The 22043-nt window shown below is 51.3% G+C and overlaps 1 protein-coding gene across 7 annotated transcripts in view; it reads right to left on the minus strand.

Annotated features, from left to right (window-relative positions):
- NRG2 (neuregulin 2) overlaps positions 1–22043 on the minus strand; it is a 240092-nt gene that overhangs the window by 40494 nt on the left and 177555 nt on the right. For all 7 annotated transcript variants that reach the window (XM_077137173.1, XM_077137171.1, XM_077137172.1 and 4 more), the window contains one exon: positions 7888–8059. In XM_077137173.1, the coding sequence (XP_076993288.1) occupies positions 7888–8059 (172 nt within the window). The remainder of the gene's footprint in view (positions 1–7887; positions 8060–22043) is intronic.

Raw genomic sequence — 22043 nt, forward strand, 5'->3', positions numbered from 1 at the left:
TCAGTGCCACACACCCTTCCCAGCGTCCCAGTCCCCTCCCTGCCCTCCCACTGGCTCACCACCTTTCTGCCTTCCTTTAGAAGTGTCAACTCTAGACATGCAGGTGGTGGGTGGATTTCCCAAGGGCTGTGAGGCCGTGGCAAGGCCTGTTCCCAGGTTCCTGGGAGAGCCACTGCTCCTGTGGCAACTGTGTCCCAATTCCTCATCCAAACCGTGGGTCTCCCCTACCTCCACACCAGCCCTGCCGCTAAGGGCCACTCTGCGGCCTCTCCAAGGGACTTTCGCTTTGTTCATTCACTCAACAAATGTTTCCTTAGCATCCTGTGTGCCAGGAATTTGGATATCTCCAGGTATAGAAACGCCCTGGTCTTCTCAGCCTGATTTAACCCTCATAGCCAGTGTGGGGGTGGACAGGGCAGTACATTTCTTCCCCTTCTGACAGATAGAAAATCGGATCTAGAGCGGCTCCCTAACTTCACAAGGGCACATGGTAGGGCAAAGGCAGAAGGGGCTCTACGTGGGACATGACTCCCGGGGATGGGGACCTGCCTGGCAACGTGGGACAGAAACCACAGAATGAGCTGGGACTCAGCACCAAGGGATTGGGAAAGCCTTCTCGACCAAAAGGGGGAAGAGAGAAATGACACAAAATAAAGCATCAGTGGCTGAGAGATTCCAAACAGAGTCGAGAGGTTATCCTGGAGGTTATTCTTTTTTTTTTTTAATTAACTTAAATTTTTTTTTTAAAAATACCAAAAAACACCAAACAAATGCAAACATTCTTAACTTTTGGTCATTCCATTCTACATATATAATCAGTAATTCACAATATCATCACATAGTTGCATATTCATCATCACAATCATTTCTTGGAACATTTGCATCTATGCAGAAAAAGAAATAAAAAGAAAACAGAAAAGAATTCATACATACCATACCCCTTACCCCTCCCTTTCATTGATCACTAGCATTTCAATCTAAATTTATTTTAACATTTGTTCCCTCTATTATTTATTTTTATTCCATATGTTTTACTCGTCCGTTGATTAGGTAGAAAAAAAGAACATCAGACACAAGGTTTTCACAATCACACAGTCACACTGTGAAAGCTATATCATTATACAATCATCTTCAAGAAACATGGCTACTAGAACACAGCTCCACATTTGCAGGCAGTTCTCTCCAGCCTCTCCACTACATCTTGACTAACAAGGTGATATTTACTTAATGTGTAAGAATAACCTCCAGGATAACCTCTCGACTCTGTTTCGAATCTCTCACCCACTGACACTTGATTTTGTCTCATTTCTCTCTTCCCTTTTTTGGTTGAGAAGGTTTTCTCAATCCCTTGATGCTGAGTCCCAGCTCATTCTAGGATTTCTGTCCCCACGTTGCCAGGAAGGTCCACACCCCTGGGAGTCATGTTCCACATAGACAGGGGAGGGTGGTAAGTTTGCTTGCTGTGTTGACTTGATAGAGAGGCCACATCTGAGCAACAAAAGAGGTTCTCTTGGGGGTGACTCTTAGGCCTAATTTTAAGTAGGCTTGACCCATCCTTTGTGGGGTTAAGTTTCATATGAACAAACCCCAAGATTGGGGGCTCACTCAGCCTATAGCTTTGGTTGTCCCCACTGCTTGTGAGAATATCAAGAATTCAACTTGGGGAAGTTGAATTTTCCCCCTTTCTCACTGTTCCCTGAAGGGGACTTTGCAAATACTTTTTTATTCACTGTTCAAATCACTCCGGGATTTATTGGGGCATCACTCTGGACAAACCAACAAAATCCTGGAGGTTATTCTTATGGATTAAATAGATATCACCTTTTTAGCTAAAGTGTAACAAAGAGGCTGGAGGGAAGTGCCTGAAACTGTAGAGCTGTGTTCCAGTAGCCATGTTTCTTGAAGATGATTGTATAATGATATAGCTTTCAAAATGTGACTGTGTGATTGTGAAAATCTTGTGTCCTGTGCTCCTTTTATCTACGATATTGACAGATGAGTAAAAAAATATGGATTAAGAATAAATAAATAAGGGGAACAAATGTTAAAATAAATTGAGTAGATGGAAATACTAGTGGTCAATGAGAGGGAGGGATAAGGGGTATGGTATGTATGAGTTTTTTTTTTTTTCTTTTTATTTCTTTTTCTGGAGTGATACCAGTGTTATAAGAAATGATCATGGTGATGAATGCACTGCTATGTGATGATACTGTGAGCCACTGACTGTACACCATACATGGAATGTTTGTATGGTAAGAATGTTCATGTTTGTATGTTGTTTTGGTTTGATAATACCAAAAAAAAAAAAGGCAGGAGTGGACAAGGAGTGGGAGGTGGGAAGACATGGGCCCCTCAGCAGCCCCCGGGCTCTCCCTGGGCGCCTGTGAGAGTTGTGGGGTCAGGCCTGGGCAGGGACCCCAGCACTGCGACGGCAGACCACCTGCTCTGGTCTTGCTGTTCTTTCTGAAGCCCCTGGCCGAGTCTTGTCTTCTGTCCCACTAAGTCTCCCTGCACCTGCCCTACCCAAACAAAGCCTCCGTCGGTCTGTCCACAGCTCCCCAGCGTCCTCTGGGTCAGTGGGGGCATTGGCTAGAAGCCCCGGACCCCAGCCTGGCCCCCAGAGGGAAACAAGGAGGAGTGTGACATTTTTTTTTCCATGATGTGACATGTAAAAAGAGGAGGCTCTTTTTAGTCCCCAGGGGCTTCCTGACTTGCACCAGGGGACACAGGAAGGCAAAGGCAGAGGTGGACCAGGAAGACATGAGGCTGCAGGGTGGGGGAGCCTGAGGTAGGGCGGCAGGGCTGCACTGCCCTGACCCAGCGGTGACGAACAGAGCGGGCGAGGGGAGGTGAGCCGAGAGGCTGGGTCCCTCCCGGGGCCTACACTTTGGAGTCTTCTCTTGGGGACGCTGGTTTGGCCTCTGTGGGTGGGCCTCCTCCCAGACCTCCTCACCCCAAGCGCCCCCACACAGGGGTGCTGCGAGGCTGTCCACAGGCCCTGCTGCGGTGGTGACGCCCCTGCAGAGGTTACAGTGACAGCGGCCTGACTAGGCCACAGCTTCCCCAGCTCAAGCTGCTCTTGTTTCCTTGGCCTGCTGCCTCCCCACAACCTCTTCTGCCAATTAAAGTTTGTTAGCTTCGTTAGACAGAGCCTTGGGGGCCCCTCTGGCTGAGACAACATCTCCTGCCTGGCTCCAGCCTGATGGGATGCCACAAAGACCTGTGTCCCCAGGCAGGACGCGCCTCCGGCCCCTTCTCTGCCACCAGCTTTTCTCCGCGCACAGGATGAGCAAGGCGGGGGGTCCTTTGAGGGGCACAGGGTCGACGTACAGAGGACACAAAGCCAGAGCCCCCTTGTCATCTAAATCTGAATACAAGAGACCTTCCATGACATCCTATGTAGCAGGACAAGGCGGGGCAAGGCTCACAGATATCCGAAGGGATAAAAGCTGGAACTTGAAGGAAAGGCTTCCCGACATAAAGGTGTGGGGCTTGAGGAAAGGAAGCACAGGCTTGGCAAGAGCCCCACCCCTTTAAAGAGAGAGAAAGAAGCAAGGGGACAGAGAAAAATGACCCCTAGATTTGCTGGCTGCAGGCATCTTGGCTTACCAGCTGCGTTTATGGTCTTGGCAGGCTCAGGGAGGTGCGCCTTGCAGAGGCGTGACAGACTCTGGGGTCCGAGTTGGCAGGATGGGGGCTCTCAGGACCCGAAGGGGCTGCGGCCACTACACTGTCCTCTCCTCGCCCCCAGCTTGAGTCAGGACACCCTCCCCCCTTCCCCCAATGCCTATATTCCAAGAGCCGCATCTCCGGGCTCACCCAGACCTGCCCCTGCCATGGGCGGCCCTCCCTGGCTTCCCCAGCCAGTCCCCTGGGCGCCCTGGCCTCTACCCATGCCCGCATTTTCCTCAGCTCCTTCCTCCTGCCGCCTGCCCGTGGGGCCTGTCCTAGCCTGCCCCTCATAAATAAGGGAACACGCGGTTTTGCAGAGGAGGGCCCCGTGCCCGGGACTGGAGGGGCGGAGGCAGTTTTCTCCTGGCACAAGAAGGACTGGGCGAAACACCTGAGCGTGGCAGGCACAGAGACAGACAGCACCCCCCTGGGGAGGGGTCTCCGCAGGGCTGTGGAGGCGTCAGACACAGTGTGGCCTGGGCGGGCGGAGTGTAAGCTGCAGTGTGGGCAGGGAGGACAGAGGATTTTTCCAGAAAGGAGCTCCCTGCCCTGGCCCCCGGCCCCCATGCCAGGGGAGGCGTGTGTGTGAGCGTGGGTAGTGTGTGGGGGTAGCAGCTTTCTTCAGGTCACCCTGAGGGGACCTTGGTCACAGCGGATCAGAAGTTCCCTATCATGGCGCACTCCTCCACTGCTAATCTCCATTGCTGTGAGCCCAGGGACAGGAGCAGCGGGACAAGGAAGTTTCAGAAATGCAGCAAACGGGACGGGGCCCCAAGAGACAGGGAGCAGGGTAGGTGGCAGGGGCATCCACCAGGCTCTTGGGGCACCCCCATCCCTCCACACCCACACTGTTTCTAGGCTGGGGGACCTCAGATGAGACTGAGGTTGACCAGGAAAGGGACTTGTTCAAAGGCTACGACAGCCCAAATGGCCTCTTGCCCAGATCCAGTGGGACCCTGGACCCAGGAGAAGAAAACTAGTCTTGCAAGATCCTCATGAATTCAACATTTAATGTAGATCTCCTCTGTGCCAGGCCCTAAAGGGCATAAGGGTGTGCACGGGGCAAGGGACCTGCCTTTTGGGCTCGCTCATGCTAGCGTGAGAGAGACCCAGTCGGCCCCCTAACAACGCAGTGATGCCACATCCAAGGCGCCGTGGGAGGGGACGGCAGGAGCTGCCCGGAGGGCTCAGGGAGGTGTCCCAGAAGATAGGACATTAAAGCTGGGCCTCGGGGAACTTTGCCAGGGATGAGAAGAGAACAGGAGCTGCTAGCACAGGGAACAGCCTGGGCCCGGGCCCAGGGTCATGAAAGGAAACGGGGTGTTGACCAAGGGTCTGGAGCAGAGAAGTGGCTGGGAACACAGGGGACAGTAACAACAGCAGGAAGGGGAGAGACGGAAGTATCCCAGTGGCTGGGCTGTGGCTGGCATACGGCAGGTTTTCAAGATCTGTCAAGTAAAGGAGTGAATGACCAGGTACGTGACTATGCTAGAAAGATCTTTTGCCATCAGGCATTTCACTGGGGTCAGTGACTCTGTGGACCTTGGGAACCGCAAGCAAAACTGAGTGTATGAGGCATATTTTTCTGAAGAAAGGGATGAAGCTTTCTATTTTAGAAGTAGACCAGAGACTCCATGAAGAAAAGGACGTTGTTTTGTTCATGGATGTGTCCCTAGCCTGTAACACAATGCCTGGCATCTACTTGATGCTTGGTAGGTGTACGCTGAATGCTGAAATGAATTCACAAAGGGGCCTGTGGCCCAGACGACGAGGGGAGCAGCCTGCGTGGGGCAGAGTGGAGGAAAGAGTCTAGAGGCAGGGAGCCCAGGCAAGAGCCGCACAGGTCTCCTTCCAGGGATGTGGCCCCCAAGCGGAGTGGATGGCGAGGGGGGCTGGTTACTGGGCAGCAGGGAATCTGTTTGCCACAGCTGAGCAGACACACGGGAGAGAAAGACAGGGCTAGAGAGGACAAGGGACGAGACTGGGACATTCTCAACTAGAAATGTCTGTGGGCATCTCAGGGGTGGTGTCCCGCGGGTGGCTGGTAGCAAGGCTCTGGAACGTGGGTAAAAAAAAGCCATCAAGACATGAGCAGGAGACAGGGGTCACTGGATATTTAAATGAACTGGAGAGGGTGAAATCATCCACCCGGAGGAAGAAGGGAGGAGTGAGGTAAAAACACAGGAAAGCTTCAACAGTGAGAGAGACTGAGGGAGCCTGGCCGGGTGCAGGAGACCCAGGAGAAGCGCCACCGGGCAGAGGGAGCAGTGGCCGCAGGGGGCCTGGAAGCAGGGGACTGAGAGGGCCACGCCCACAGGAGCTGCTGGAGTGCATCCCATGGGCAGATGCAGCAGGGCGGGTGGGCAAAGGACAGAGAGTGGGGGCCTAGAGCTGGTGCTCTCAGCTGACCCACATGGTGGTGGAGGGACCACGGAGAGGAGGCCATAGCTGAAGGAGGAAGAAGAAACAATAACGTGGGGAAAAGGCATTTTAGAAGAGAAGTGACGTGAGTGGATTCCTAGGTGGAGAAAGAGTGAAGTTACCAGAGAAGGGAATTGGTACAAATGCACTGAGGGAGTGTGTTTATGCGTATGTGGGAGGATGCGAGAGTGTGGGAGGTGGCAGAAGGAGGGTCTGGGTGTAGGACGGGTGCAGGGATTGGGGGACAGAGGGCTGGGGAATAGGGGGCGTGGGAGGTGTGCGGGGTGTGGGCGTGTGTGCGGGGTGCGGGAGCATGAGCGGGTGGCATAAGAAGGGAGTGAGAACACGGCTGGGAGTAAGGAGGAGGGAGAGGGAGGACACGCTCTTCTGTCCTGTGCTGCTTCACCACCCCTGCTGGTGCCCTTTCCTGATTCAATTCAACACGGAGGAGAGGTCATCTCCCAGAAAGCCAGGAGAGGAGGGACACAGTGGCCCCAACAGCTCTAGGAAGCCAGATCGTTCTTCTCTCCAGCCTGGAGCCAGTCTTGGCAAGGGGTGGGGTGAGAAGGAAAGCTGGAATCTTGCCAACACTACAGACTCGGACACACTGGTGAACGCCTCCCCTCCCTCCCCACATGCCCTGGGAAGCATCATTCCTTCAGTTACAACTGTTGCTCTAACCAAACGCTTCTTGAATGTCTTTGTTTTCTGCCTGGACTACTTGCTGGAGTGACTAGCTCTTTCTTTCTTCCCACTCCTGGGAGGAGAGTTAGGCAGCTGGGAGGACCTCGCTGACCACTGGTTCTCACACGGCTTCTGGGGACCAAGGGCCCGGGCACCTGGGCACAGGCACGACCGCGGGGCCAGCCCTGGCCTTCTTTCTTGCACTTCCTGCTGTGGGCCAGGGGGCTGGCTCCCTGGGGGGCCGGGGGTTCTCTGCATCATCATCGCTGTGGGGTGGGGTGGGTGGGGGAGGAGTGGCAGGCAGGAAGAGGGTGGTTGTGGGCTACTCCGGAGGGAGCAGAAAGGACAAGAACGCTCCTGAGCCCCAGAGGGAAGCCTACCGGCCCTCGGGCTGGCAGGGCAGAGGGCAGGCGGAGCTTCAGTTCAGCCGGCAGACGGGACTTCTCCCTTGTTTGTCCCGCCTTCCGACAGCTCCTGTGGGAAGCAGGAGAGAGCAGAGGCCCCCCACCTCTCTGGTGCCCGAAGCCCCTCTGCCCTACCAATCCGAGAGGGAAGACAGGTCACCTTCCACAGCCGGGGACTCAGCAAGCTTCTGGGACGTACCTCCCTGGAGCATTGAGTCAAAGAGTAAAGACAGTTCCCTTTCCATAGGGGAAACGGTCTGACATACAGGCTCCTCCACCGTTGCTCCAAGCTGTGTACCCTTTTCCCTCACCTCACTCTCTAAGTAACAGCTTGCTAAACTGAGAAACCAGCCCAGCGTCGTGTGCGAGCTTCCAGAGGCATTTTGGAATCATTCAACAAAGACTGCCCAATGGAGGCACTTTCTTAGATGATGGCAGGTCCTTCGCGAAGAAAGTTTCAGGGACAAGAGGGGCGTTCCAGACCCCCATCTATCGGTGTTGTTGGCGCTAACATTTAAATTGCCTTCAGCAATCCAGAGACATTTATTAAGCATCCACAGTTTATCAGCCACCTGGCCCTGACCTGCAGGAGAAGGTCGGGTGTGACAAGGAGGGAGGTGGCGATGGGAGCTGGCAAGGTGCCTGGGCTGGGTCTGAGGGCACCTTCTCAGGTGAATGGAAGGAGGGGGAGATGGGTATTGCTCACCTGCCGTTGCCATACTTGATGCGAATGTCACGACTGCGGTTGAGCTCCCTGCCGTCCTTGAACCAGCGGTAGGAGGGCTGGGGGTTACCAGCTGCTGCCTCACACTTCAGCGACTGCTTCTCACCCACCTGTCCTGTCTGGCTTTTCATCTTCTTCAGCCTGGGCCGGGTGGCTGTGGGGCACAAGGCAGGGAGGTGAGTATGGTGGTGGTGGGGACGGGGCCAGCTCTGAGCACGGAGGGTGAGGGGCAGGAGGCCGCTGTCCTTGGGCTGCGTCCGGGGAGGCGGAGGGGTGAGCCCGGGGCAGCCAGCCCTCCTGGCGCCCTTTCCTAGTTCAATTTAACACGTATTTACAGACAGACCGTAATGATATCAATGTGGCTACCGCTTATGGACAGTTTCCCTTATGACCAAAATGGTAGGAGGCGCTTCACAGACATTAGCTTACAAAGCTTCACAATGACTCCAGGATTTCACTGCAATGATTAATCACATTTACAGATGGGGAAACTGAGGCTCAGAGTAATGAAGTCATTTCCCCAAGGTTATGGAGCTGGGGTGCAACCCCAAGTCTCTGTGACTTCACTGCTCATCATCTAATTCCTACCCTAGAGCCCTAGATAGCAGGGCCCAGAGAAGACAGGGACCAAGGCGACAAGCTCAGCTCCTGCCCTCAGGAAGTCCATCTAGCAGGGGAGCTGTAACTGGGCAACGACATCAGCATGTGGTCCACAGAGGTCTGCAGGGGAGAGGCGGAGCCCAAAGGAGTGAGCCCAATCCCCGGCTGGGGGAGAGGCTAACTTAGCTAAGAATTAAGGATGAGAGCTAGAAGGGGAAGGGAGACGGCTGCTAGGCAGAGGCAGCGCTGTGGCTTTGGAGACCCACACGTGGTCCAGCCGGGCTGGACTGACTTGAATGAGTGCAGTGAGAGGCTGCGTGGGGGCAGCAAGGCATGGGCCACGCTGGCAGGCACAGGGCAGGCCACGGATGGAGGGCTGCGAATGCCAAGCTAAGGGCTCTCCCATTTTTCTTAATCACGATTCTATTTCCACATGCCCTGGTCTCCTGTGCTTTACGTCCTTGTTCCCACCCCCCACCTTAAAAAACAAACAAACAAAACTGTGAGGCAAGTGTCATTACTGACACAGATGGTGAAGCTGAGATGTAGAGGAGTTAAGAAACGTGGCGGCCCTCCCCATCTACGTGGGACATGACTCCCAGGGGTGTAAACCCTGGCAATGTGGGGCAGAAATCCTAGAATGAGCTGGGACTCAGCATCAACGGATTGAGAAAACCTTCTCGACTGAAAGGGAGGAGAGAGAAATGAGACAAAATCAAGTGTCAGTGGCTGAGAGATTCCAGACAGAGTTGAGAGGTTATCCTGGAGGTTATTCTTATACATTATATAGATATCACCTTTCTAGTTAAGGTGTAATGGAGAGGTTGGAGGGAACTGCCTGAAAATATAGAGCTATGTTCCAGTAGCCATGTTTCTTGAAGATGATTGTATAATGATGTGCCTCTCGCAGTGTGACTGTGTGATTGTGAAAACCTTGTGTCTGATGCTCCTTTTATCTATGGTACGGACAGATGAGTAAAAAATATGGATTAAAAGTAAATAAATAATAGGGGGAACAAATGTTAAAATTAAAAAAATATATGTATTGAATAGATGGAAATACTAGTGGTCAATGAGAGGGAGGGGTATGGTATGTATGAGTTTTTTTCTTTTTTCTTTTTATGTCTTTTTCTGGAGTGATGCAAATGTTCTAAAAAATGATCATGGTGATGAACACACAACTATGTGATGATACTGTGCGCCACTGATTGTATACCATGTATGGAATGTTTGTGTTGAGAATGTATGTGCTTGTATGTTGTATAAATAAAAAAAAAAAAAATAGAAGCGTGGTGGAGGTCACACAGGCAGCCATAGGGCTGGGCCCAAAGTCCAGGTATCAGGATTGGCAGTGAGTCAGGTGGGGACCAGGCTGGTGTCTGTTTTTGCAGCCTCATCTCTAGTTGAAGAATGGAGACCCTGGCTAAAGTCCTTCCAGAAGCAGAAGGGAGGGTCTATGGGGCCAAGTTGTTGCTCGGGGACTGAGTAGCCCCCTTTCCTCGGAGCGCACAGCTCTGACAGTGGGCCTCCTGGCTTTGGGGAGAGGCAGGCAGGAGGACCCCTAGAGATATGCGTCCCCTCACTGGCCCCAACCCTGAGCTGCTGCTTGTGCAGGGAGCAGGCAGGATGGGGCGCACAGGGACACAGGGAGCATGAAGGAAAGGACTTCCACAGCCTTAACAAACTGTATTATATAGACTTACAGGTTCTTGCTGTTGTTGTGAAATAATTTTGTTCATTGTAGAACATTTTAAAAGACAGGTATCAAGAAGAAAGCACCCGTTATCCTAGGACTCAGAAATATACACACATACACACTTTCAAGCAAAATGGGATTGCTGCCAGTAACATGTTTCTTTCATTTAGTGAAACAATGTAACCCTTTACCCTTGGCATTAAATATTATTCTGTAATAGCTTTTCCAAGCTGCATTCTATAGAACATGAGTATCTGGAGAGATCATAGTAAATATTACTTGATAAAAGGGTTCCCCGAGCAAATCAGTTTGGGAAACATAGGGGTAAACAGTTAAAGAAGGATCTTTTTAGCAACCTCAGTTGATAACCACGCAAGAACCTTGTTTGGAAACCTTACCAATATTTCAAGAAGGTAAAGTTATGTGGAGCAAATTCTCTAGCATGGCATATATATATATATATATATTTATAAACATACATACATACATATATATTTATAAATGTATGAGATTTAATAAATAACATATTCATGATTCAAAATTCAAGGCATACAAAAGGGTACCTGGCTTTTAAAAAACGTCTGCCCTATACTCCTGATCACAGCTACCCTGTTACCTTTCTAGGAGGCAATCGAATTTTATCAGTTCTTTTTATACCCTTCCAGGGATCTTTTATGCATTTACAAACTCATACCAGTATTCACACATATTTTTTATAGCATCGCTTTTCATGATTGCGTAATATTCCATTGCATGGGTGAATCATAATTTATGCACCCAATTCTTACTGGGCATTTAGCATATTTCTTTCTTCTCCTCCTAATTACAAACAGCCCTGGAGGAGCAACCTCGAGGCTCTTTATCTTTGTACACAGGCAGTGTCTCCCGCTGTGACAGAGGTATACCTCTAGACTCTGTCTGTGTTCATAAATTGCCGTTGCTATTTGCTAGCTGGGTATCCTCAGGTGATTTACATAACTCTTTTGTGCCTTGGTTTCCTCATTTGTAAAATACAGGCAATAATAATAGCTCCGAACTTGTGAGACGATGGCTGTGAACATTATATGAGATAATGCTTGTAGAGTCTGGTGCACAGAGAGCATTTAATAAAGGTTAGGTATTATTGTTATTATTATCCACAATTATTTCCTTAGGCGATATTCCTAAAAGTGGAATTGCTGCGTCAAAGGGTATGCAATTTTCCTTAGCTCTGCATGCACATTGCCAATTGCCCTCTGGAAAGGTTGAACCAATTTGCACTCCCACCAGCAGTGAATGACAGTGCTTGTTTTCTCTACACCCTCACCAACGCCAGGTATTATCATGTGTTTAATCTTTGCCAATTAGCTAGGCAAAAGATAACGTCTCTTTGTTGTTTTAATTTGCATTTATTTGATTGCTGGTGAGGCTGAACATTTTTCATAGTGTATTGGCCCATTGTATTTCTTGTCTTTGAATTGCCTGTTCAAGCCCCTAGTCTGTTTTTCTTATTGGATACTCATCTTCTTATTGATTCGTTAGAGTGCTTTATAGTTCTTAAGGCTATTAACCTTTTGATACAATGTTTTTTTTCCTTCCTACAAGTTACTTGTTTCCCAAATGTTTTAAACACTGGTTCTTTTTTTCTCCTTCTTGTTTTGGGCACCCAGGTTTTAGCCATATAAATCTGTTGGGCTTTCTAGAGCTTCATTATCCCAAATGTAATAGAAGTTCTGCATTAGCATCCTTTCCCCTTCCCCACGTCCCTACCCTCTGCATCTGCTCAGGGGTCCCCAGGCACTCCTTATCAATAGTTCTTAGCCCTAGCTGAAAATAAGAATCACATGGTGAAAAAATATATACACAATGATGACTATACAACTATGCGATGATATTGTGAGCCATTGATTGTACACCATGTACGGAAAGTTTGTATGTTAAGAATGAATGTGTTTGTACGTTGTTGTATCAATTAAAAAAAAAAAAGAATTACATGGTGGTTACATAGGTGCCTGGGACACACCCTAGATACTCTAGAGCAGAACCTGGGGGAGGGGGTCCAGGCATGTGGGGTTTAAAGGTACTTTTCTAACTTTTTTGGGGAAATATACAGACAGGACAAGTGCACACATTGTAAGTGAATAGCTCAATGACTGGTTACACACTGAACACATCTTCACAAGTGGTTTTGCCCTGAAGTTGGGGTTGGCACCAGTGTCCTAACCTCTTGGTCAGCTGGTAACCTCCAGTGAGTCCCCTTCCTTTCCTGTGTGACCTGGAGACACAGCGCGCTCTTCTCAGGCTCTAAGGTGCACCCTTCCCTCTTGGAGAATGTGGGCCTTTCTTGCAGTTCTAAACAAGGAGCCCCCTGCCTCCGCCACCACGGGCCCCTCCTTCCCAACAAGCTGGGCGGGGGCTGGGGGTGACACCTGGTGGAGGGAGACAGTGGTCACTCCACTGCCTTGTTTCCCAAAGTGAGTCCTTGCCAACACTGTTCACGGTGCCGGTTGCTGCTCAGTGGTGGCAGTGGTGATGGGGGAGGCGGTTACATTGAGTCTGAACCCCAAAACAGCAGGCACCGCCCCAATTTGGAGGGCCGAGGAACTGGAGGTTCCAAAGTTGTTTCCTGCTGCTAATGGAAACCCAGGACCTCATCTCAGATCACCAGGACCCTGCCCCATCTAGTGAAGATCTCGTGGGACCCATTTTTTGAGAGAGCCCATTCACTTCGCTTGGTCCCCAATCCATCCAACGTATGAATGGGGCACCTACCACATGCCAAGCCTTTTGGGCCCTGGATACATAGTGGTGAACAAGACAAATAAGCTTCCTGCTTTTAGGGAATCTGAATTTTAGTGAGGGAGACAGATAAGAGACAAATAATCAGCAAGAAATGAGATAGTAATAAGCAGCTTGATAGAGGCCCTAAGGTGGAATGAGCTTGGTGAGTTCAAGGGACTAAGAGGGTCATTCATGCGGCTGCAAAGTGGGAGATGGTGGTTGCGTGAGGGCAGCTTGGAGGAGCAGACACGGTCCTTGGTGACACAGGGATGAGTGAGTCGGGATGGGAAGTCTAGATTTGTCTGCTCCGGCCCCAGCCTGAGTACCTTCTCTGATCTGGGTCCAGGGTTGTCTGTGTCTCTCCCATGGCCCGGCCAGAATACAATGCCAGCGCGCATGAATGGACACCATTGGCAATTAACCCAAGAGCGTCCAGGGCCCAGAGCGGAACCAAGCAAAAGAGTAGCTACCCAGGAGGGATGGGACCGTGTCAGGGCAAGCGCGGAAGCAGCGCCGAGGGCAGCCACTCGGCCCCGTGCGGACACATGTTCGCTGACAGCCTCCTACATGCCAGGCTCTGTGCTTTATCGCGCTATATAGGAAGCACTCACCCCTCCACCCCCAAGGACGTCAGCTTTCCCCCATCCGTTATTTATTCATCACATAATCAATACGTTTTGTTGCAGAAAAATTGCACAATACGAATAAGGAAAATGAAAAAAAAAGGGCTTAAAAATTCAATTACCACCAGAGAGAAAACCGCTGTTAACATCTTCAATTATCCCCTGAAATACTTTCATCTAAAATATTTTTATATCCCTCCTTTTATTTCCAGTCAACATATTACAAACATATTTTTTCCAAGTCTAGAACTACAGATATAAATCATTTTAATGGATGCATAGTACTTCATGGTTCAGACAGACTGGTTGCTTTGTCCCCAGTGTCCCACTCGTTAAGGATACTGCTGTAAAACTCTATACGCTCAGTCCTGAGGGCTGGGGGCCTCCCTCACTCTGAGAGGGGCTCTCAAGGGCCCCAAAGCAGGAGAAGGACAGATGAGCGGCGTCAGGTAGGAGCAGAAGCAAGATCTGTGGGTACAAGAGCGGGGTGGCCTTCCCGGCCGCCTGCCCTCATGCCCGCTGCCGAGACCCCGATGCCCCGTGGTGGCTCCCTCCCCACAGAAAGAGGTAGTGGGTGGCCAGCTAAGGGTCTGGGTGGGCTCTTAGGTTGCCTCGGCTCTCCCCTCACTTCCCCTACCGTTTCCTTCCTCAGACCAAGCCTCCAGGGCTGAGTTCCCATGCTCCTGAGGTTGAGGGGAAGCCAGAGGGCACTAGGTCCAGCCCCTTGCCTCCTGGAAAAATGCCCACCTAAGCACCAGGACCAGCGTTCTCTAAAGGGAAGTTCTCCTTTGGCAGGATTTCTCAAGGGTCTTTTCAAAGAGATGTCCCTTGAGGATAGGCTCCATAAAACCTTCAGATTCATCTCCACAGCGGCTGTGAAGTCGGGCCACAGGGTCTCGGGGGGCCTCTGCGTCCCCATCACCTGATGCCAGGCCAGGGCACGCGGCCTGCGTCTGTTTGGCAATCTCCAAAGGGCTCCCCATGAAAGAGCCCAACAACAACGGCAACGACAACCCGGCTGCTCCTTTCCCACATCCCAGCCCCGAGGCCAGGAGGTGCCGCTGCTGCCAGCGACCTGACCTCATTCCTCTTGACAGTGGGCGGTGGGCGCGGAGCCTGCAGAGATCTGAGAGCAAGACAGACGCCCAGGGCACGGCCAGGCAACCCAGCCAGGGAAAACCTAGCCCCGCCTCCCTCCCAGCAACCAGGGGGCAGGGGCAGTGGACTCTTAAAAGGGTTAATGATCCTCACCTCATGACTAAGGCTGAGCAGTCCCCTTTGCACGGCAACACCTGGAGACAATGTGGCCAGCCCGCCTGGCATCAAAGTCTCCCACCGCGCTGCTGCTGGCGGGCTGTGGGCCAGCCCCCTCCCCACCCTCTCCCACCCACCAGGTGACTGCAACCTATTGGAGCTTAATTACAGACTCCAAGTTCAAATGGGAAAAGAGAAGGAAAAAAAACAACAACAACCAAAAACACAGCTGGCTTAAGTGGGCTTGGAGGGCCTACTCTGTGAAATGGGCAGCTGGGTGTCCTCCCCTTGGCCTGCAGAAGAGCCACTTGCTACTCACAGAAGGGCCCCCCAGAGGGAGTGCACGCTCACCTGGGCTTCTTGGCTTTCCTGGAGCCACATTGACTTGGTAAACCTGACCCAGCACTGAGCCTGGTCTAGCCTTGCCCTCTTCCTACATCATTCACTATCCATACCTGACAGTTACAGGGCACTGGGTAATGCACCAGGCACTGGGATATGGGGCTGAACAAGGGCTCCCACTGAGGCTGGGTGGGGAGCACAGCCTCACAGATACCACTTTCTCTGCACCAGGAAAAGCCAGACAGACTGGATGGACTTTCAGCTTGCAGCCAGGTGGCTGACACTTCAGCTACAAGATAGAGAAGAGATGTGAGGGTGAGCTGGGGATGAGAGCTAAAGAGCAGAGGCAGATGCTGTACCAAGAGGGCTGGTAAAGAAGCAGGGGAAGAGAAGAAAGAGACAAACTTGGCCATGCCAAGACCAATAGACAGAGTTCCTGCCTTAAAGGTTTACCTGCCCATCCAGAAGCACTCATCTACTGACACCCAGTCCCACAATCTGAGGACTTGACTACCAGAGCCAAGACTCTGCACACCCCAACCTCCTCTGCCACGAGCTGGGCATGTTGGCAGAAACACTGGCCTCTTTGGGACTCTTGCAAGGCTAGGGCAGAGAAGCCCAGTTCTAGGAATTAGGCAGGTACACTGCAGTTCTCACCTAAATTCATGGCTGAGACATGGGCACATGAGCAGTAGGGGAGGGAAGTGCAGGGCACGTCACCTATGTGTGCAGGTGACAGCATGGGTTCACCCAGTAGACGCACCTGCTGCTGAAGGGAGGCATCGGGTGTTCCGCGTAGACACAGCAGCTTTCCTAGGTTCCAACCAATTCTTGGGGCACAGGCCACAGACACCCAGAGTTAGCACAGATGACGCACAGGGGAATCAGCACAGTGACACAATGAGAAAAGAGTGATGGCTGAGGACACAGCAACTCTGGTCTTTGTCCATCTTCCAATTTGTCAGCTGCATGCCTTTAGGTAAGTGCCACTTTGGACCTAAGTTGACTCATCTATAAAGCATACTCTATTTTAGAGGACCAGAGTAAGAGAAAGCTCTCTATGGAAGGATGGAAGGCTTCTGACCATCATTATCTCTTCAGGTGCTGGGGGTAAGGGTTAGGGACAAAGTGGAGATGACAGTCCTGGGAAGCCATTACCATATTTTCTCAAACTCCCTTGTATCTCCCTGCTGGGGAAGGCTGGGCTCTACGCCAAGGTCCTGGGCCCTGGCCTGGGAGAACCCTCTGTGGAGAAGGGCTGCTGCTGGACTAGGCTTCCCGTTGCTTAGAGGGTTGCCTAGTCCAGAGTCCCTATCCCCTTTGGGATGGGCCCACACTTCCCTCCTCTTGGCCCAGGTGGGGAAAGTTGTTTCTGAAGCCCTACCCCATTTTCCATGTAGCAGGAATGGGGAAAATGGGGGAGGGAGGCACCTTGTACAAGCAGGCATGGCTTCTCAAACTGGGGTTCATGCAAAGCCTCAGGATGAGCTCAGGGCCTTTCCCTGGAGGATGTGTAAGGTAAGGTAAAGCAGCACCTTCGTATTAAAACAAATAGACATGTGCTAGAGTAGAATGTCAAGGTCACAAGGGTTTTTAGGATAAACCAAAAAATACTAGACTTCAAGGATATGTGGGTTTTAGAAAGAGGCCAGATGTGTTCAACAAATGCAGAGAGCCCAGTGGGTACAGGGGACCCAGGCCGCCAGAGGTCCTGCCTCCTCTCTGTAAGTCCCTCCACAAGCACAGAGAGCCTTGGTCCAGGCACTCTGGGGACCTGGGAAAGCTGAGATGTGGTTCTTGTGGTTGAGGCTAGTGAGGCAGAGGGGCCTGGAAGGAACTCAGAAAATGAATCACTACCTCCCTCCCTGGGTATTCAGTCACCAGCTCAAAAATAATGTGGAAAACCAGTTCCCCCATCAGCCCTCCCAGGACTTTGCTCTCTCCTGGGTTCCCTCTTTCGGTCATCTTTCACCTGTGACAACTCTTCTTCTCTCTTGACTCCCTCCAAAGATCAAGTCATTCAACCTTGAGCCTCCCTCCTAACCTCCCTTCCATCATGGCCATGCCCTGGTTAGACCACACTGCTGTCCACCCCCAGCACCACTCCACTAGCCTCCCCATTTTGACAACCTCCTCCATCTCTCTGGCATTTAGCAGACTCACCTCTATCTGCCTCTCCACCAATCAAAAAACCTTGACTGGCTCCATGATGCCTGTAGAAAAAAGGCCACCAGGGCCCTCAGGGAAATCTGCTGAGTGGGTCCTTTTCCAAACACACCTGTCTACTTTTCTCCCCCTTCAAGGATCATGTGCTCCAGGCAAACCACATCACTGGCTGTTCCCCAGACATGCCCATTTTGTCCTACCCCCATGCTCTCCCTCTGTGCTTTTCCTCCTGCTCCAAATGCCATTCCCCACTGAGGAAGCAGAGTGGGAAAGGGGCAGACACACAAGCTGGGGAGCCAGGCAGGTCTTGGTTTGAATTCTAGCTCTGTCCACTGTCTTATATAACCAGGCAAGTTGCTTAACCTCTCTGAGCCTTTATTTCCTTGTCTGTAAAACAGGAAAAATCTTACCTACCTTTTAAGACTGTGGTGAGAATTAAATAGGGGTAATATATGTCAAGAGATTACACAGTGCCTGGAACAGAGAGATAGCTCAATAAATGGCAGCTTTTACTAATCTAAATCCCTTGAGAGCTCTCAAATGCCACTGCCTTCTCTAATCCACCCAGCAGAAGCTAATCTCTGCCTCACACTGATTCCCTGAACATTTTACTTGCCCTTTTTGGGACTTGAGCCACTTTCTGCCTCGGAGAAAATCAGGTTCGTATCTTTCTAGACAGTGGGAACCTTAGGGAGGGCATGTGTTTGAGCACTGCTCTATTCCTGGGGTCTGGCACAGAGTAGATGTCAAATAATCACTGGCTGATTGAATGAATTAATGAAGTAAGGCTGGACTGTGACTGACGGGTGCCTCCAAGTGGCCCAGTTCAAGTCTGCTTACAAGCACTCAGGGGAGGGTGGGGCCCATTGATGGCTAATCCCAGAGCCCTTTCCCATCCAACACTTCTCTCCAATTCACCCCTCTCTCCTCCTCATCAGCTAAAATAGGCATGTGCCCAAGAATAGCTGAGCGGATGATGAAATCAGGGAGCTCCCTGAAAGACGACTCTTGCTTTGCCTATTAGACTGCCCAACACTAAGGGGTTCCTGGATGGGCAGGAGGCTCAGCCAGGCCACCCTTCTCCCGAGTCTACCCTTCTTCAAACAGCACGGCCAGCCAGGTCTCCACGTCCCTTGGTGAAATTACTTGAGAGTGCCCTCCTTTGTTTTCTCAAGTTTGTACTGAGCACTCAAGCAAGTGTCAGGTGCTTGGTCCTGGCCCTCGTGAGATTCTAGCCGAGTGGGGTGATGACCATACAGTGGGACTGGTACTATGATGGGAGCCCAGAGGATGCACCAAACCTCCCTAGGATGCCAGGGAAGGCTTTGTAGAGGAAATGAAGCCTAAGCTACTTATCCCCTTTGAGGTGGTCCCACCCTGGAGGGCCACCATGCATTCAAGGAACTGGGAGAAATTCCATTTGACTGATTGCCACGTCCAAGAGGTGAGACCCGAGGCTGAGGTGGTCAGGGAAGGCCGGAGGGCCTCAGGAGGCAGCTGCCCGCGTTCTTGCCCTGTAGATACCAAGCCCTTTGCCTTGACTGGAGTGTGGACTGCTCTTGCTAGGCCTCGGTTTCTCCATCTGTAGACTGAAGGGATGGGTCCATGAACTCAGACCCAGCCTTGCCTGCCTGCCACCAGAGAAGTCTCAGACCAGACCAGGTCCAAATTTACAAAATCCTTCCAAGGGGCTTCCAACCGGCGAGCTATCCTGAGGCAAGCCCACGTCCCCATCTAACCCACCCACCACCACGCACACATCCTGATTATTCAGCCAGGACTACTGCAGGAGTTCCCGCCTGGGCCTCTCCTTGCCCATTCTTCTACAAACTGGTGGTGCCTGATGATACCTAAAGAACAGCTCTGACCGGATCGCCCTCCTTCTCAGAACCCTCCACCCTCTGCTGTTTAAGATGAAGTCTAAACTCACCAGCCTGACATTCAGAAAATCCATTTTGTCCTATTGGTCTCTCCTTCTTACACACCCGTTGGGCAGCATATCTTCTAGATCGTACTTGATTTCCCACACACCCTCTGTTCCCCAGCCTCTACTTTTGCTCAAGTGGTGTCCTCAACCTGAATGCATAGTCCCCTTAGCTCTATCTACCACAGTACTTCCCATTCTCCAAAGTCCAGCTCAGCTCATTTCCTTCTGCATAAAGCTTTCCTCAAGTTCCCCAATCGGAAATAGTCTCTCCTTCAATTCATTCTGTGTCAGCACTTGCCAGCCTCAGCCTTGCAAATGGTCTATCCGTGTCTCTCTTGTCTCATAACGTGGTGAGAGTCCACCCATCAGCACTGCAGCCTCCCAAGCATGGTGCCTAGCACAGAGGAGTTGGGTAAGCCCCTGTGAGATTGACTGGCCCTCTACAGCAATCTGCTCTGGGGGACTGGGCCACGCAGTCAAACCAGTGGCGTGCAAATTTCAGTCTGCATCACGACCACCTGGAGAGCTTCCTAAAATATATACTAGTGACTTGATAGTTTCTGTTTCAGTAGGTCTCGGTAGGGCTTAAGAATTTGCACATCTAACAAGTTCCCAGATTATACTTTATCAGGTTCCTGCTGGTTTCAATGTTTGTTTTTTGCACAAGGGGCTCCATAGGACCAAATAACTTGTCATCCTTCAGCCCTGTTGCTAGATCCATCCAAACTCCCTGGGTTCCCAGCTTAGGTTCTGGGTAGTCTGCGTGATAACAGTCACCCCAACCTTCCCAAGAACCCTCTCAAGCTTCCTGCCCATTGGTGCGGGCTCATGGTTTTGGAGCTGCCCCCTAGGTCAACGCTTCATGGTTCCTATTAACATCTTACTGCCACAGTCACGATGTGAGCTCCTTGAGGGAGAGCCACCCTCCAAGCTTTATGATTAACAAGAGCCCAGGACACAAATATCTGACCTGCTGTTCTGAGGTGGAGGACCTGCTCCAATAAGCGGACCAACAGAACATCCTGTGACCTTTGCTAGTTTTTCCTGCAGAAAGTGGAAGAGCCAGGAGCCAGGGGCACAGTGCAAGGCTGAGGCAGGTCAGGGAGCAGAACTGAGCTTAAGTTCACCTGCTGCCACTATTTCATTGCCAGGTCTTGGGCAAGCCATTGACGTGCTCTGCCTCAGTTTCTCATTTGTAAAATGAGGAAGATAAAATCTGTACTGACATGTGAACAACAGCTATTCTTGTCATTATTCCTACCTGTCTCCCACCTCTACCTCTGTGCAAGTTGGACAGGGACATTTTCCTACTGCTTGGGAGGCCCTTCTCTCCCTAGTAAGTTCCTACTCACCATCCAGGCTCAGTTCAAATGTCACCTCCTCTGTGAAGCTCGTCTTCCACCTGCCCAGAAGAACAAATCATTCTTCTCACCAAACACTGTGTATTATCTCTGGCCTTACATTTGGTTCAAATAATAGGAAGTTGGGTAAGGATCTGTCTACCTGAGCATCTTGTGATTTATTTGATTTATATATACAGTAGGAGCTTAATTAATGTTTGCATAATTGAGTACACAAAAGTGAGTGAATGCACCTGCAGCTGTAGAGTTACCACGCGTCCAGGGCCTGGAAGAATGACAATGGACCAGGCTGGGCTGGAGGAAGACAAGCTGCACGTCTCCCCCGCTAAGCCATGAAGAGTGTGCTACAGGCTTGGAGACGGTGGGGAGACACAACAGAACACGGTTCTAACGGGGCCCAAGTCTCAGGTTTTGGAAATACTTTGCCAGAGTTAAAAAAAAGGACAAGGTCTGTCTTCCCAATGCTAACTGTCCCTCAACCCTGCCATATGGGTCAGAGAGCAGCAGCAGCTAGAGGAGACAGTGGAGCTGACTGGGCATGGCTATCCACACCGGGCAAGCCAGTCCTGAGGTCAAGGATCGGGTCTGCTGGGGTTGGGCCATTCCAGCGCTGCCCTAAGGTCAGCGTTGGCCTGACTTGTTGCCCTGAAGATCCTGGCACCAAGGGCAGAGGGCAGTACAGGACTCACATTGGGATTTCCGACACAATCTGAGTCCTTAAGGCTGTGCTTCCCAGGAAGCTGCTTCTTCCTGTCCCTGCAGCCCCAGTTCACAGAGCCCAAACAGGCCACAAGGAACCTGGGTCTCCACTTGGGGGAAAGAAGGGCCCAACTCATAATCTTTTAAGGGAGAATGTCTCTCCTCTATTTGCAGCCTGAAGTCCACCGTATGATTTTAACTCTCTCCCAGACAATCTGGCCACCTGAGTCCCACCCCAGGTGATTCATTGTCCTCCCCCTGCCTCACTGCTGTGCCTATTTGCAAATAATAGAGTTCTCTGTCCCTTCTTCACCCCCAATGAATGTCCCGGTCTGTAAAGTGCTTTGAGCTCTCAGGATAAAAGACGGCCGGGAAGTACAAAGTCACTCTGCTTGTTGTTACTGTTCCTAATGAATCTTGAGGTGCCAGGGAGCCCGAGGGGAGCATGAGGCACAGGGGAATCCCCAGAGCAGTGGAAGGGCCACTCCAGGTGCCCAGCTCAGCAGGGTCAGCCAGAGGCCAAGGCCAGAGGTGGAGGCTGCCAAGAGCAATCCCCAGATGATGTCTGGACACACACATGTGGGCACGCCCCCACCTCTGACTTGGCCCAGGACAGTATAAAGATGCAATCTGTACTGAAAGTCTGAGCACTGTTCTTACCAGAGGCTGAGGGATGAGAAAGACCTTGCAAGGATTTCTTTGGGTCCAAG

This window comes from Tamandua tetradactyla, chromosome 20 (genome assembly GCF_023851605.1).
Source record: "Tamandua tetradactyla isolate mTamTet1 chromosome 20, mTamTet1.pri, whole genome shotgun sequence".
Taxonomy (NCBI): Eukaryota; Metazoa; Chordata; class Mammalia; order Pilosa; family Myrmecophagidae; genus Tamandua; species Tamandua tetradactyla.